At 43.4% G+C, this 16,185-nt stretch overlaps 1 protein-coding gene across 1 annotated transcript in view; it reads left to right on the top strand.

The window, feature by feature from the left end:
- The window catches only part of LOC121551416 (TOM1-like protein 2), a 59,428-nt gene that overhangs the window by 25,513 nt on the left and 17,730 nt on the right, over positions 1-16,185 (top strand). The window contains 8 exon segments of the mRNA XM_041864057.2: positions 2,915-2,993; positions 4,879-4,990; positions 4,993-5,027; positions 5,490-5,624; positions 6,312-6,515; positions 7,195-7,311; positions 10,466-10,599; positions 10,966-11,008. Coding sequence (XP_041719991.2) covers positions 2,915-2,993; positions 4,879-4,990; positions 4,993-5,027; positions 5,490-5,624; positions 6,312-6,515; positions 7,195-7,311; positions 10,466-10,599; positions 10,966-11,008 — 859 coding nt within the window.

Raw genomic sequence — 16,185 nt, 5'->3', positions numbered from 1 at the left:
ACCGAGAAGTTTAGCGCCATTTCCACTGGCGACAACGTGATGAAGGCAAGTAACATTAAAGTTAGCTGGCCAAGAGGAAGAGATAAAGGGACCGAGATAACCTGCTTCAACTGTGGCCAGAAAGGGCACAAGGCCCGGGAATGTAGTGTTACTGGAGAGCACAGAGAACGGAGACAGTGGTGTAGTTTTTGCAAGCGCTCCACTCATACTGACGCAAATTGCAGACGAAAAAGAAGAGACAATGTGAAACAAGCAACAGATGCTGAAGGCCACACATTTGCATTCAAAATAAGTGACTGTCAGGTTCGTGGACTGAAACATAAAGGGCTGATGGTTGATACGGGAGCAACGTCACATATAGTCACGGACATCGGGAAGTTTAAGGAGTTTGACGAGACTTTCAAACCGGAAAAACATTCCGTGGAGCTGGCTGACGGAACAAGAACGAATGGTGTCGCGGAGAGGAGAGGTGCAGCGGAGATCTATGTGATGCTTTTTTAAAGGCCAATGCAGCTGATTTTATTTCAATGTCAAATCATTTCTGGGTAAAAATTAAGTACAGTGGCTTGCGAAAGTATTCACCCCCCTTGACATTTCTTCTATTTTGTTGCCTTACAACCTGGAATTAAAATGGATTTTTGGGGGGTTTGTATCATTTAACATGCCTAACACTTTGAAGATGCAAAATATTTTTGATTGTGAAACAAATAAAACAGAACTTGAGCGTGCATAACTATTCACACCCCCAAAGGCAATACTTTGTAGAGCCACCTTTTGCAGCAATTACAGCTGCAAGTCTCTTGGGGTATGTCTCTATAAGCTTGGCACATCTAGCCACTGGGATTTTTGCCCATTCTTCAAGGCAAAACTGCTCCAGCTCCTTCAAGTTGGATGGGTTCCGCTGATGTACAGCAATCTTTAAGTCATTCCACAGATTCTCAATTGGATTGAAGTCTGGGCTTTGACTAGGCCATTCCAAGACATTTAAATGTTTCCCCTTAAACCACTCGAGTGTTGCTTTAGCAGTATGCTTAGGGTCATTGTCCTGCTGGAAGGTGAACCTCCGTCCCAGTCTCAAATCTCTGGAAGACTGAAACAGGTTTCCCTCAAGAATTTCCCTGTATTTAGCGCCATCCATCATTCCTTCAATTCTGACCAGTTTCCCAGTCCCTGCCGATGAAAAACATCCCCACAGCATGATGCTGCCACCACCATGCTTCACTGTGGGGATGGTGTTCTCGGGGTGATGAGAGGTGTTGGGTCTGCGCCAGACATAGCGTTTTCCTTGATGGCCAAAAAGCTCAATTTTAGTCTCATCTGACCAGAGTACCTTGTTCCATATGTTTGGGGAGTCTCCCACATGCCTTTTGGTGAACACCAAACGTGTTTGCTTATTTTTTTCTTTAAGCAATGGCTTTTTTCTGGCAACTCTTCTATAAAGCCCAGCTCTGTGGAGTGTACGGCTTAAAGTGGTCCTATGGACAGATACTCCAATCTCCGCTGTGGAGCTTGGCAGCTCTTTCAGGGTTATCTTTGGTGTCTTTGTTGCCTCTCTGATTAATGCCCTCCTTGCCTGGTCTGTGAGTTTTGGTGGGCGGCCCTCTCTTAGCAGGTTTGTTGTGGTGTCATATTCTTTCAATTTTTTAATTATGGATTTAATGGTGCTCCGTGGGATGTTCAAAGTTTCAGATATTTTTTTATAATCCAACCCTGATCTGTACTTCTCCACAACTTTGTCCCTGACCTGTTTGGAGAGCTCCTTGGTCTTCATGGTGCCGCTTGCTTGGTGGTGCCCCTTGCTTAGTGGTGTTGCAGACTCTGGGGCCTTTCAGAACAGGTGTATATATACTGAGATCATGTGACACTTAGATTGCACACAGCTGGACTTTATTTAACTAATTATGTGACTTCTGAAGGTAATTGGTTGCACCAGATCTTATTTAGAGGCTTCATAGCAAAGGGGGTGAATACATATGCACGCACCACTTTTCCGTTATGATTTTTTTTATTTGAAAGAAGTTATTTTTTTCATTTCACTTCACCAATTTGGACTATTTTGTGTATGTCCATTACATGAAATCCAAATAAAAATAAAATACAATTACAGGTTGTAATGCAACAAAATAGGACACACGCCAAGGGGGATGAATACTTTTGCAAGGCCCTGTACATTACTGTAGTAATAGTTGTTAATTAAAATGGTAAGAAAGAACCAAAAATTGCTTTTTAGCAAAAAACTATTTCTCAAGCAAGACTTTTGCTAGGACTGTATGAGAGCTGGTCTGAGAAAGGGCCTAATGGGGGGGATATGTAACCTGAAAACCAGCTGTTATTGGTTTGGAACTCTTTGTTATTGGTCTATTAACTTATACTGCTTAGTGATCTCACCAGCCAAGCCAAAACTCCACCCATGCAAAACCTACTGATTTAGAAGGTCCTGTGTAAATTTATATTTTTAACCAGCAACTATAAGGACATAACACTGATCACATTATTTCAAACTTTTACAGTGTTAGTTTTATCAGCTGTTGTACAATATGATATAAAAAACTGAGTTTTGACTGTACTGGGCCTTTGAAGTGTGTGTGTGTGTGTGTTTAGACTGTCAGGTAGTAAACAATGTGTGGTTGTTGCCCCACGGAGGCAAGATATTTACTGCTAGTTGCCTTGTGACATCCCACCTGCACACGACTTCATACAAAATCAACAACACCACAGCTAAGATGGGTTAGGTCAATAAAAACAACGGTGTGAGTTGAGTTGATAGCATGACCAAAGTCCTATGCTAATCCAAGAATGCCATGCATACTTTTACTTTACATTAAGATTAGCTGCTTAACCATATAATTACTTACAGGACGCTATTTAACAGGATCTCTGTGCTTAGCTACGTTTCTGTGTTGTGTTCCTGCAGGCCTAAAGACGCCATCCGAGCACTGAAGAAGAGACTAAGTGGGAACAGGAACTACCGGGAGGTGATGCTAGGATTGACGGTGAGACAGGCTCTACTGAGGTTCCCAACGTGACCCACCTAAATCTTTTCAGATGATAAAGAGGGTGTGTGGTGTTGAAAAGCCTAAAACATGCAGGTTAAATCACTGATCATGTGTGCAAGTGCATCTGGAGACCCACCGGTAGAACCTGACCCCAGACCAATCAAATCAAGCAATCAATCAAATGTATATTATAAAGCCCTTCTTACAGCGGCAGTTGTCACAAAGCACTCAAGACCCACCATTTGGAAAACACTGGATGAGCACACCAGCAGGGACAGAGAGAGAATACGTCCAGATCTAGGCCTAGATCCAAACAATGCTTACTGCCTGAACTTACCCTCAACAACAACCGAGTCTAGGGGAAGCGAAACAAACAAATAGACCTTTCACATTTAGAGCACACTTACCACATTTGCAAACACGCCTGCATGCTTAACTAGGACAGTGCTATTATCTGTTACACTTGTTCTTCAATCCTGAGCTTCAAAAAGCCACCTATACAGACACACACACGTTCATGAATTAGCTGGGATGTATGGGGTAGCACTCGTAATACTTGATCTGTCCAGTATTGTCTGCTGTGTCTTCTCCCTCAGGCGATTTCTCAACTGTTATGTTTTTTTCTCTCTTCCTATTTTATTTTGTTTATGTGGTTCTTGCTTATTTAGCTGCATCCATCCAGCCCTTTGATCTGTGTGCTAGTTAAAAGCTTCTGTATTCCGTGTCAGATGAAAGAAGTCAGATCTTTGTGAATATCTGAGCACACATCTCTTCTTACAGGGAGATTCTCTCTATCATTCTTTCTCTTTCTCTCATCCTGATGTTTTACCTCTCTCTCTCTGCATGTACTGCAGTTTTATGTCTGTGTGTTTCGTGGTTTCTCTGTGTCGTGGTCAGCTAATGGAGGCAAGTATGACAGCACTCCATTCCCAGCTCTGTCTTGAGATTAATAGAGTCAATGAGTAGAATGTTGAAACATGTCTTACTACAGTAACATATGGACCTTCTTTTTGGACCATATGACATGTTCACATGGAACCTTTATAAAGTGATGTTATTCCAGAGAAATAGAATATGAAGACATACCTCCTTTCTTTTCTTTTCTTTCTTTTCTTTTCTTTCTTTCTTTTCTTTTCTTTTCTTTTCTTTTCTTTTCTTTTTCTTTCTTTCTTTCTTTCTTTCTTTCTTTCTTTCTTTCTTTCTTTCTTTCTTTCTTTCTTTCTTTCTTTCTTTCTTTCTTTCTTTCTTTCTTTCTTTCTTTCTTTCTTTCTTTCTTTCTTTCTTTCTTTCTTTCTTTCTTTCTTTCTTTCTTTCTTTCTTTCTTTCTTTCTTTCTTTCTTTCTTTCTTTCTTTCTTTCTTTCTTTCTTTCTTTCTTTCTTTCTTTCTTTCTTTCTTTCTTTCTTTCTTTCTTTCTTTCTTTCTTTCTTTCTTTCTTTCTTCTTTCTTTCTTTCTTTCTTTCTTTCTTTCTTTCTTTCTTTCTTTCTTTCTTTCTTTCTTCTTTCTTTCTTTCTTTCTTTCTTTCTTTCTTTCTTTCTTTCTTTCTTTCTTTCTTTCTTTCTTTCTTTCTTTCTTTCTTTCTTTCTTTCTTTCTTTCTTTCTTTCTTTCTTTCTTTCTTTCTTTCTTTCTTTCTTTCTTTCTTTCTTTCTTTCTTTCTTCTTTCTTTCTTTCTTTCTTTCTTTCTTTCTTTCTTTCTTTCTTTCTTTCTTTCTTTCTTTCTTTCTTTCTTTCTTTCTTTCTTTCTCTTTCTTTCTTTCTTTCTTTCTTTCTTTCTTTCTTTCTTTCTTTCTTTCTTTCTTTCTTTCTTTCTTTCTTTCTTTCTTTCTTTCTTTCTTTCTTTCTTTCTTTCTTTCTTTCTTTCTTTCTTTCTTTCTTTCTATAGGTGTTGGAGACGTGTGTAAAGAACTGCGGCCACCGGTTTCACGTCTTCGTGGCTAACCGGGATTTCATTGATGGTGTCCTCGTCAAAATCATCTCCCCCAAAACCAACCCCCCACCATCGTACAGGAAAAAGTCCTGGCTCTGATCCAGGTACAGCACATAATATCTATCTAAGAAACCCCTAGGTACTTTTCCATCTGAGAGGAGTGGATAGGTATAAGTAACTTGGTGAACATTTCACCAAGCCCATCAGAGAGCAAGGTGGAGCTACAACCTCCCATCTCTCACGCATTAGACAGCGCTATAAGAGGCCAGGCTACAGCAGTTATGAAAACCCTACATCCAAAATTAGTCCAGACACCTCAAACAAACCCCTCTAAATACAGTGAGAGGAGGAGAGAGGACACCTTCTACCTGAGCAGCTCCAGGCAGGTAACCAGCGACCGAACACACAAACACACAGGACTGATGTCAGCAACACAACACCTGGGCCCCTCACCATTTGGCCTTCATCTAGCCACTCCTCTCAGATGTCCACCAGTGCCTAGGATGTAGCGGCTAGGGGTTGTTTCCGGACACGGCCTTATTCTGTGTTTGTCTGTGTGTTGCCAGGCCTGGGCGGATGCCTTCAGGAGTAGCCCTGACCTGACGGGGGTGGTCCATATTTATGAGGAGCTGAAGAGGAAAGGCATTGAGTTCCCCATGGCTGACCTGGACGCTCTGTCACCCATCCACACACCACATAGGGTGAGACCCAACACGCACACACACACACACACACACACCACAGAGGGTGAGACCCAACACGCACACACACACATCACAGAGGGTGAGACCCAACACGCACACACACACACACCACAGAGGGTGAGACCCAACACGCACACACACACACATCACACCACAGATGGTGAGACCCAACACGCACACACACACACACACACCACAGAGGGTGAGACCCAACACACACATCACACCACAGAGGGTGAGACCCAACACGCACACACACCACAGAGGGTGAGACCCAACACGCACACACACACATCACACCACAGAGGGTGAGACCCAACACGCACACACACACACACCACAGAGGGTGAGACCCAACACGCACACACACACACACACACCACAGAGGGTGAGACCCAACACGCACACACACACATCACACCACAGAGGGTGAGACCCAACACACACACACACACATACACATCACACCACAGAGGGTGAGACCCAACACACACACACATCACACCACAGAGGGTGAGACCCAACACACACACACATATATGAACGCATGCTACAGAGGGTGCCACAAACACACACAAGCATGCACGCACCCACGCTACAGAGATAAAATAATCTGAAGCAGTGACCATACTGCCGTAGTAGCAGCACTGTACTAACTAACTTCATGTTGTGTTCTCTCTACAGGGTCTACCAGAGGTGGACCCGGCTGTACTAAAGTACAAAGCCCCCGTCCAGCCCCACGCTGCAGCCACAGCCACAGCTACAGCCACCCTCCCCAAGCCTGCAGCCGCCCCGGCTCCAGCCCCAGCCCCCGCCGCTCTCACCCCCGTCCTACAGATACCACACATCCCCAACGTACAGGGCCCCATCACCGCCAACCCTGAACAGGTGAGGATAAAGATGGCCTCTGAAGGCTAATGTTAAACTACTACCAGGGTCATGTTCATTAGGCCCAAAACGGAAGAAAACAGACTGGAACAGAGGGAGGGGGTGGCTACCTAGACGTTGCCCAATAAGAAACCAAGTATCGCCTGTCCTGAGGGTTGCGTCGAAGAACTTGATATGCATAATATGGGGGTGCATCTCACTAGTGTTAAGGTGCTTCCTCTTCTCTCCTCCTCTTCCCCTCCTCTCCTCTCCTCTTCTTCCCTTACTCTCCTTCAATTGCCCACTGCACTGGAATGACAGATGTGAGAACCATATGGCACTTGTTTTCACCTATCAAGTTCTAATAGATTAGTGAGGATGAAGGAAAGGATATTAGAAGATGAGGAGGAAGCCACTTTGACAATTGAGACGCATCCTGTAGGCCTTTATGCACAATCTTGGGCCCTCTTTGAAAACTGTCAACATACTGCCTTCCTTCCTCCCCTCCTTGGAGTTATCATTTACATTTACATTTTAGTCATTTAGCAGACGCTCTTATCCAGAGCGACATACAGTTAGTGAGTTTATCACTGATGTAACATACTGAGATAGGCGAAAGCAAGGGTGCCTCCACTTAGCTTTGATCAGATCAGGGAAGACTTTCTCTCGCTAACCCTTGACCCCTGTGTGTCCTCCTCAGATCGCCCGGCTGCGCAGTGAACTGGACATTGTGAGGGGAAACACCAAAGTGATGTCAGAGATGCTGACGGAGATGGTGCCTGGACAGGAGGACTCCTCGGACCTGGAACTCCTTCAGGTCAGAATATAAACTACACCCAGCATAGAAATACAATTACAGAACATTGACTTGAATGGGGATGCCGTTCTAGTAATTATATTTCTAAAACTCCAGGTCAGATACTACATCCCCCATAGAAATAGAATTACAACACAACATTGACTTGAATGGGGATGTCCATTCTAGTAATTATATTTATCTGACGCCCTTATACTACAAAAAATATATCACTGTATTGGTCCAAACTGTGGAAGCTTTTCATCATGGAGAATTTGAGACAGCTGTGTACTGCACGCAAAAAATTAATAAAAGGAATTCACCAGTAGCGCTCCATCTGTTTTTAGTTTTTATTTTACCCCTAAATACAAGTATAAACCTTCCCTGCTGTAGTCACCCTGCTGCTCAACTGAAATGTGTTGGAACTCATTTATCCCACTAGGGGGAGTCGTACCATCATAGTACCACCACTCTACATTTTACATTTACATTTTAGTCATTTAGCAGACACTCTTATCCAGAGCGACTTACAGTTAGTGAGTGCATACATTTTCATACTGGCCCCCCATGGGAAACGAACCCACAACCCTGGCGTTGCAAGCACCATGCTCTACCAACTGAGCTACAGGGGACTCTAGAGGGAGTAGTATCACCATAGTACCACCACTCTAGAGGGAGTAGTATCACCATAGGACCACCATAGTACCACCACTCTAGAGGGAGTAGGATCACCATAGTACCACCATAGTACCACCACTCTAGAGGGAGTAGTACCACCATAGTACCACCATAGTACCACCACTCTAGAGGGAGTAGTACCACCATAGTACCACCACTCTAGAGGGAGTAGTACCACCATAGTACCACCACTCTAGAGGGAGTAGTACCACCATAGTACCACCACTCTAGAGGGAGTAGTACCACCATAGTACCACCACTCTGGAGGAGTAGTACCACCATAGTACCACCACTCTAGAGGGAGTAGTACCACCATAGTACCACCACTCTAGGGGGAGTAGTACCACCATAGTACCACCACTCTAGAGGGAGTAGTACCACCATAGTACCACCACTCTAGAGGGAGTAGTACCACCATAGTATCACCACTCTAGAGGGAGTAGTACCACCATAGTACCACCACTCTAGAGGGAGTAGTACCACCACTCTAGAGGGAGTAGTATCACCATAGTACCACCACTCTAGAGGGAGTAGTACCACCACTCTAGAGGGAGTAGTATCACCATAGTACCACCACTCTAGAGGGAGTAGTACCACCACTCTAGAGGGAGTAGTACCACCATAGTACCACCACTCTAGAGGGAGTAGTATCACCACTCTAGAGGGAGTAGTATCACCATAGTACCACCACTCTAGAGGGAGTAGTACCACCACTCTAGAGGGAGTAGTATCACCATAGTACCACCACTCTAGAGGGAGTAGTACCACCATAGTACCACCACTCTAGAGGGAGTAGTACCACCATAGTACCACCACTCTAGAGGGAGTAGTACCACCATAGTACCACCACTCTAGAGGGAGTAGTATCACCACTCTAGAGGGAGTAGTACCACCATAGTACCACCACTCTAGAGGGAGTAGTACCACCATAGTACCACCACTCTAGAGGGAGTAGTACCACCACTCTAGAGGGAGTAGTACCACCATAGTACCACCACTCTAGAGGGAGTAGTACCACCATAGTACCACCACTCTAGAGGGAGTAGTACCACCACTCTAGAGGGAGTAGTACCACCATAGTACCACCACTCTAGAGGGAGTAGTACCACCATAGTACCACCACTCTAGAGGGAGTAGTACCACCACTCTAGAGGGAGTAGTACCACCATAGTACCACCACTCTAGAGGGAGTAGTACCACCATAGTACCACCACTCTAGAGGGAGGAGGAGTGAATGCTAAATATTACTGTACTGTACTTTCTTAAGTGACAGTTGGTGTAGGGTGAAGTTGCCCCTAGATGCTGATCTTGGATCAGTTTAGCATTTAATTGGTTGAGGTGAAGCTGATCCTAGATCTGTACCTAGGGCTCGATTCAAACCGCAACACCGAAGTTTTTTGTATTTTACCTTTATTTAACTAGGCAAGTCAGTTAAGAACAAATTCTTATTTACAATGACGGCCTACACCGGCCAAACCCGGACGACGCTGGGCCAATTGTGCGCCGCCCTATGGGACTCCCAATCACGGCCGGTTGTGATACAGCCTGGAATCGAACCAGGGGGTCTGTAGTGACGCCTCAAGCACTGAGATGCAGTGCCTTAGACCACTGCGCCACTTGGGAGCCCAAGCATGCTTGAAATTTTAAAGGTAGTTTCCGATTGAGCCGACATGCAGCGTTTACCGTGAATGCAGTCTCCGTGAACGCGGGAAGATTGCCTTGAAATTTCAATCGCGCTGTAGCTCTGAACTTTCGGCGATACGGATTGAATCGAGCCCCTATAGGGGAAACTTCACTCCGCAGCGTGACAGACCACTGCCTGTGGTCAAATTCCAAGAACTGACCACTAAGCACGCTCTCAGAACCTCAAAGAGAATGTAAGCTTCAGTGTTTTAATTAAATCCCCTACAGAATCCGGGTCTTGTGACACATACCACATAACCACTAGGCTTGATAAAGCAGAGCTGGCTGAGCTGTAGCGTTTCAGTATTGCTCCAAGCACTGAACCAATAGACTAGAATCAATGTGGTTCTCGATTAAGCAAAGGTGGGTCGTATTCATTAGGCACCAATGGAAGAAAACATATTGAAACAGGGAGGGACTACCTGAAACACACATTTTTGCTACGTTGTGCCCCAATGAATACGACACTGGATACCCTTTGTATTTCAGACTGAGGGTGTGATAGATAGGTATTTGAATCAGGTGACCTTTCCACTGTTTTGTGAGGTGACTTTAGGTAATACAGTTAAACTGTGATTCAAAAAATGTAATGTAAGTGTTGTGATTTCTCTTACTCAGTAACACAACTGAGTCTAATTATGGACATGTATGGCTATTGGCTAGCTAGAGACCTGTTTTAGGGAATTCTAGTCATCGACCTTCTGAGTGACAGACAGACTCTCACCTTTCCATCAGTGATGCCCTGTCCTCACCCTGTGTGTGTGTGTGTGTGTGTGTGTGTGTGTGTGTGTGTGTGTGTGTGTGTGTGTGTTAGGAGCTGAACAGGACGTGCAGGGCCATGCAGCAGCGGGTGGTGGAGCTGATCTCCCGGGTCTCCAACGAGGAGGTGACAGAGGAGCTGCTGCACATCAACGACGACCTCAACAACATCTTCCTACGATACGAGAGGTAACACACACACATGGGCATGACAATACACACAAACACACACAATTTAGCTTACCTGACTTCTTACGCTTACAGCTACACAAAGCCCACTGGTGAACGAGGATATCTACTCTGTGACATAATGTTGGCATGTAGAGCACATAGTTCCAGCAGGCCCTACCTACAAGAACAAAGTTAAACATCTTAGGCCTTGGGGACCTATCTGGAGCACACACTTCTATTAAACATTTGATGGCCTCAAAAAGTCAAAGCGTTCCTTTCATGTTTGTTTTTTAGAGATGAAAGAAATGTAAATGTATGATTCATGCCGATGCCTACGTGTTCGTTACGTTGAACTCAGAGGACTTGTCTTGTTGTGTGTTGCAGGTATGAGAGGTACCGGTCGGGTAGAGCGGCTCAGAATAACGGGGTGAGTTATCTTACTGCATCTATGAACAACTCAACAGGAGTGGATATACAGGGCCTTGCAAAAGTATTCATCCGCCTTGGCGTTTGTGCTATTTTGTTGCATTACAACCTGTAATTCAAATTGATTTTTATTTGGATTACATGTAATGGACATACACAAAATAGTCCAAATTGGTGAAGTGAAATAAAAAAAATTACTTGTTTCAAAAAATCCTAAAAAATAAATTACGGAAAAGTGGTGCGTGCATATGTATTCACCCCCTTTGCTATGAAGCCCCTAAATAAGATCTGGTGCAACCAATTACCTTCAGAAGTCACATAATTAGTTAAATAAAGTCCACCTGTGTGCAATCTAAGTGTCACATGATCTGCCACATGATCTCAGTATATATACACCTGTTCTGAAAGGCCCCAGAGTCTGCAACACCATTAAGCAAGGGGCACCACCAAGCAAGCGGCACCATGAAGACCAAGGAGCTCTCCAAACAGGTCAGGGACAAAGTTGTGGAGAAGTACAGATCAGGGTTGGGTTATAAAACAATATCTGAAACTTTGAACATCCCACGGAGCACCATTAAATCCAATATTAAAAAATGGAACGAATATGGCACCACAACAAACCTGCCAAGAGAGGGCCGCCCACCAAAACTCACAGACCAGGCAAGGAGGGTATTAATCAGAGAGGCAACAAAGACACCAAAGATAACCCTACAGGAGCTGCACATTTCCACAGCGGAGATTGGAGTATCTGTCCATAGGACCACTTTAAGCCGTACACTCCACAGAGCTTTTATGGAAGAGTGGCCAGAAAAAAGCCATTGCTTAAAGAAAAAAATAAGCAAACACGTTTGGTGTTTGCCAAAAGGCATGTGGGAGACTCCCCAAACATATGGAAGAAGGTACTCTGGTCAGATGAGACTAAAATTTAGCTTTTTGGCCATCAAGGAAAACGCTATGTCTGGCGCAGACCCAACACCTCTCATCACCCCGAGAACACCATCCCCACAGTGAATCATGGTGGTGGCAGCATCATGCTGTGGGGATGTTGTTCATCGGCAGGGACTGCGAAAACTGGTCAGAATTGAAGGAATGATGGATGGAGCTAAATACAGGGAAATTCTTGAGGGAAACCTGTTTCAGTCTTCCAGAGATTTCAAACTGGGACGGAGGTTCACCTTCCAGCAGGACAATGACGCTAAGCATACTGCTAAAGCAACACTCGAGTAGTTTAAGGGGAAACATTTAAATGTTTTGGAATGGCCTAGTCAAAGCCCAGACCTCAATCCAATTGAGAATCTGTGGTATGACTTATAGATTTCTCTACACCAGCGGAACCCATCCAACTTGAAGGAGCTGGAGCAGTTTTGCCTTGAAGAATGGGGAAAAATCCCAGTGGCTAGATGTGCCAAGCGTATAGAGACATACCCCAAGAGACTTGCAGCTGTAATTGCTGCAAAAGGTGGCTCTACAAAGTATTGACTTTGGGGGGGTGAATATTTATGCACGCTCAAGTTTTCTATTTTTTTGTTTTATTTCTTGTTTGTTTCACCCAAAAAAACATTTTGCATCTTCAAAGTGGTAGGCATGTTGTGTAAATCAAATGATACAAACCCCCCAAAAATCCATTTTAATTCCAGGTTGTAAGGCAACAAAATAGGAAAAATGCCAAGGGGGGTGAATACTTTCGCAAGCCACTGTACATGTTACTATCTGTCAGTTTGTTGTGATTACCACAATGCTCTACCCACACAATCACACATGCTTACTTTACACACTCACTCACAACACACACACTTCAACACACACACACTTCCACATTTCCACACTCATCACATACGCTGCTGTTACTGTCTATTATCTATCCTGTTGCCTAGTCACTTTATCCCTACATATACAGTGGGGAAAAAAAGTATTTAGTCAGCCACCAATTGTGCAAGTTCTCCCACTTAAAAAGATGAGAGAGGCCTGTAATTTTCATCATAGGTACACGTCAACTATGACAGACAAAATGAGAATTTTTTTCTCCAGAAAATCACATTGTAGGATTTTTTATGAATTTATTTGCAAATTATGGTGGAAAATAAGTATTTGGTCAATAACAAAAGTTTCTCAATACTTTGTTATATACCCTTTGTTGGCAATGACACAGGTCAAACGTTTTCTGTAAGTCTTCACAAGGTTTTCACACACTGTTGCTGGTATTTTGGCCCATTCCTCCATGCAGATCTCCTCTAGAGCAGTGATGTTTTGGGGCTGTCGCTGGGCAACACGGACTTTCAACTCCCTCCAAAGATTTTCTATGGGGTTGAGATCTGGAGACTGGCTAGGCCACTCCAGGACCTTGAAATGCTTCTTACGAAGCCACTCCTTCGTTGCCCGGGCGGTGTGTTTGGGATCATTGTCATGCTGAAAGACCCAGCCACGTTTCATCTTCAATGCCCTTGCTGATGGAACGAGGTTTTCACTCAAAATCTCACGATACATGGCCCCATTCATTCTTTCCTTTACACGGATCAGTCGTCCTGGTCCCTTTGCAGAAAAACAGCCCCAAAGCATGATGTTTCCACCCCCATGCTTCACAGTAGGTATGGTGTTCTTTGGATGCAACTCAGCATTCTTTGTCCTCCAAACACGACGAGTTGAGTTTTTACCAAAAAGTTCTATTTTGGTTTCATCTGACCATATGACATTCTCCCAATCCCCTCTTCTGGATCATCCAAATGCACTCTAGCAAACTTCAGACGGGCCTGGACATGTACTGGCTTAAGCAGGGGGACACGTCTGAAACTGCAGGATTTGAGTCCCTGGCGGCGTAGTGTGTTACTGATGGTAGGCTTTGTTACTTTGGTCCCAGCTCTCTGCAGGTCATTCACTTGGTCCCCCCGTGTGGTTCTGGGATTTTTGCTCACCGTTCTTGTGATCATTTTGACTCCACGGGTGAGATCTTGCGTGGAGCCCCAGATCGAGGGGAGATTATCAGTGGTCTTGTATGTCTTCCATTTCCTAATAATTGCTCCCACAGTTGATTTCTTCAAACCAAGCTGCTTACCTATTGCAGATTCAGTCTTCCCAGCCTGGTGCAGGTCTACAATTTTGTTTCTGGTGTCCTTTGACAGCTCTTAGGTCTTGGCCATAGTGGAGTTTGGAGTGTGACTGTTTGAGGTTGTGGACAGGTGTCTTTTATACTGATAACAAGTTCAAACAGGTGCCATTAATACAGGTAACGAGTGGAGGACAGAGGAGCCTCTTAAAGAAGAAGTTACAGGTCTGTGAGAGCCAGAAATCTTGCTTGTTTGTAGGTGACCAAATACTTATTTTCCACCATAATTTGCAAATAAATTCATTAAAAATCCTACAATGTGATTTTCTGGATTTTCTTTTCTCAATTTGTCTGTCATAGTTGACGTGTACCTATGATGAAAATTACAGGCCTCTCTCATCTTTTTAAGTGGGAGAACTTGCACAATTGGTGGCTGACTAAATACTTTTTTTCCCCACTGTATGTACATATCTACCTCAATTACCTCGTACCCCTGCACATTGACTGGGTACTGCTACCCCATGTAAATAGCCAAGCTGTCATTACTCATTGTGGATTTATTCCTCGTGCCATCATTTTTAAATATTATTATAATATATTTTTTTATTGTATTCTGCATTGTTGGGAAGGGGCCGTAAGTAAGCATTTCACTGTTAGTCTACACATGTTGTTTACGAAGCATGTGACAAATAACATTTGATTTGATTATGTCTGATTTGTTTCAGTGCATTTTCAATGTGATATGATTTAGATTGTCAATGTTTGTGACTGATTTGCTGCATGTATAGCAGTTTTATGTCTCTGTGTGTTTCTCTGTTTCTTTGTGTCGTGGTCAGCTAATGGAGGCAAGTATGACAGCACTCCATTCTATCCCAGCTCTGTCTTGAGATGAATAGAGTCAATAAGGAAAATGTTGAAACATGTCTTACTACAGTAAGACCAAATGACATGTTCACATGGAACCTTTTATATAGTGGTGTTGTTCCAGAGAACTAGAATATGAAGTCATTCTGTGTTCCAATGGCACGTTGTGTTTGCTAATCCAAGTTTATCATTTTAAAAGGCTAATTGATCATTAGAAAACCCTTTTGCAATTATGTTAGCACAGCTGAAAACTGTTGTGCTGATTTAAATAAGCAATAAAACTGGCCTTCTTGAGACTAGTTGAGTATCTGGAGCATCAGAAATTGTGGGTTCGATTACAGGATCAAAATGGGCAGAAACAAATAACTTTCTTCTGAAACTCGTCAGTCTATTCTTGTTCTGAGAAATTAAGGCTATTCCATGCGAGAAATTGCCAAGAAACTGAAGATCTCGTACAACGCTGTGTACTACTCCCTTCACAGAACAGTGCAAACTGGCTCTAACCAGAATAGAAAGAGGAATAGTTAAATTAAATAGTACCCGCAATACACCAGTCTCAACGTCAACAGTGAAGAGGCGACTCCGGGATGCTGACCTTCTAGGCAGAGTTGCAAAGAAAAAGCCATATCTCAGACTGGGCAATAAAAATAAAAGATTAAGATGGGCAGACTGAGATATGGCTTTTTCTTTGCAACTCTGCCTAGAAGGTCAGTTTGCACTGTTCTGTGAAGGGAGTAGTACACAGCGTTGTACGAGATCTTCAGTTTCTTGGCAATTTCTCGCATGGAATAGCCTTAATTTCTCAGAACAAGAATAGACTGACGAGTTTCAGAAGAAAGTTATTTGTTTCTGGCCATTTTGAGCCTGTAATCGAACCCACAATTGCTGATGCTCCAGATACTCAACTAGTCTCAAGAAGGCCAGTTTTATTGCTTCTTTAAATCAGCACAACAGTTTTCAGCTGTGCTAACATAATTGCAAAAGGGTTTTCTAATGATCAATTAGCCTTTTCAAATTATAAACTTGGATTAGCAAACACAACGTGCCACTGGAACACAGGACTGATGGTTGCTGATAATGGGCCTCTGTACGCCTATGTAGACCATAAAAAATCAGCAGTTTCCAGCTACAATAGCCTTTTACAACATTAACAATGTCTACACTGTATTTCTGATCAATTTGATGTTATTTTAATGGACAAAAAAATTGCTTTTCTTTTGAAAACAAGGACATTTCTAAGTGACCCCAAACTTTTGAACAGTAGTATATGTATA

The sequence above is a fragment of the Coregonus clupeaformis genome, unplaced genomic scaffold, assembly GCF_020615455.1.
Source record: "Coregonus clupeaformis isolate EN_2021a unplaced genomic scaffold, ASM2061545v1 scaf0313, whole genome shotgun sequence".
Classification (NCBI taxonomy): domain Eukaryota; kingdom Metazoa; phylum Chordata; class Actinopteri; order Salmoniformes; family Salmonidae; genus Coregonus; species Coregonus clupeaformis.
Note: the sequence above shows the minus strand (reverse complement) of the source record. Positions and strands in the feature narration are given on the sequence as shown.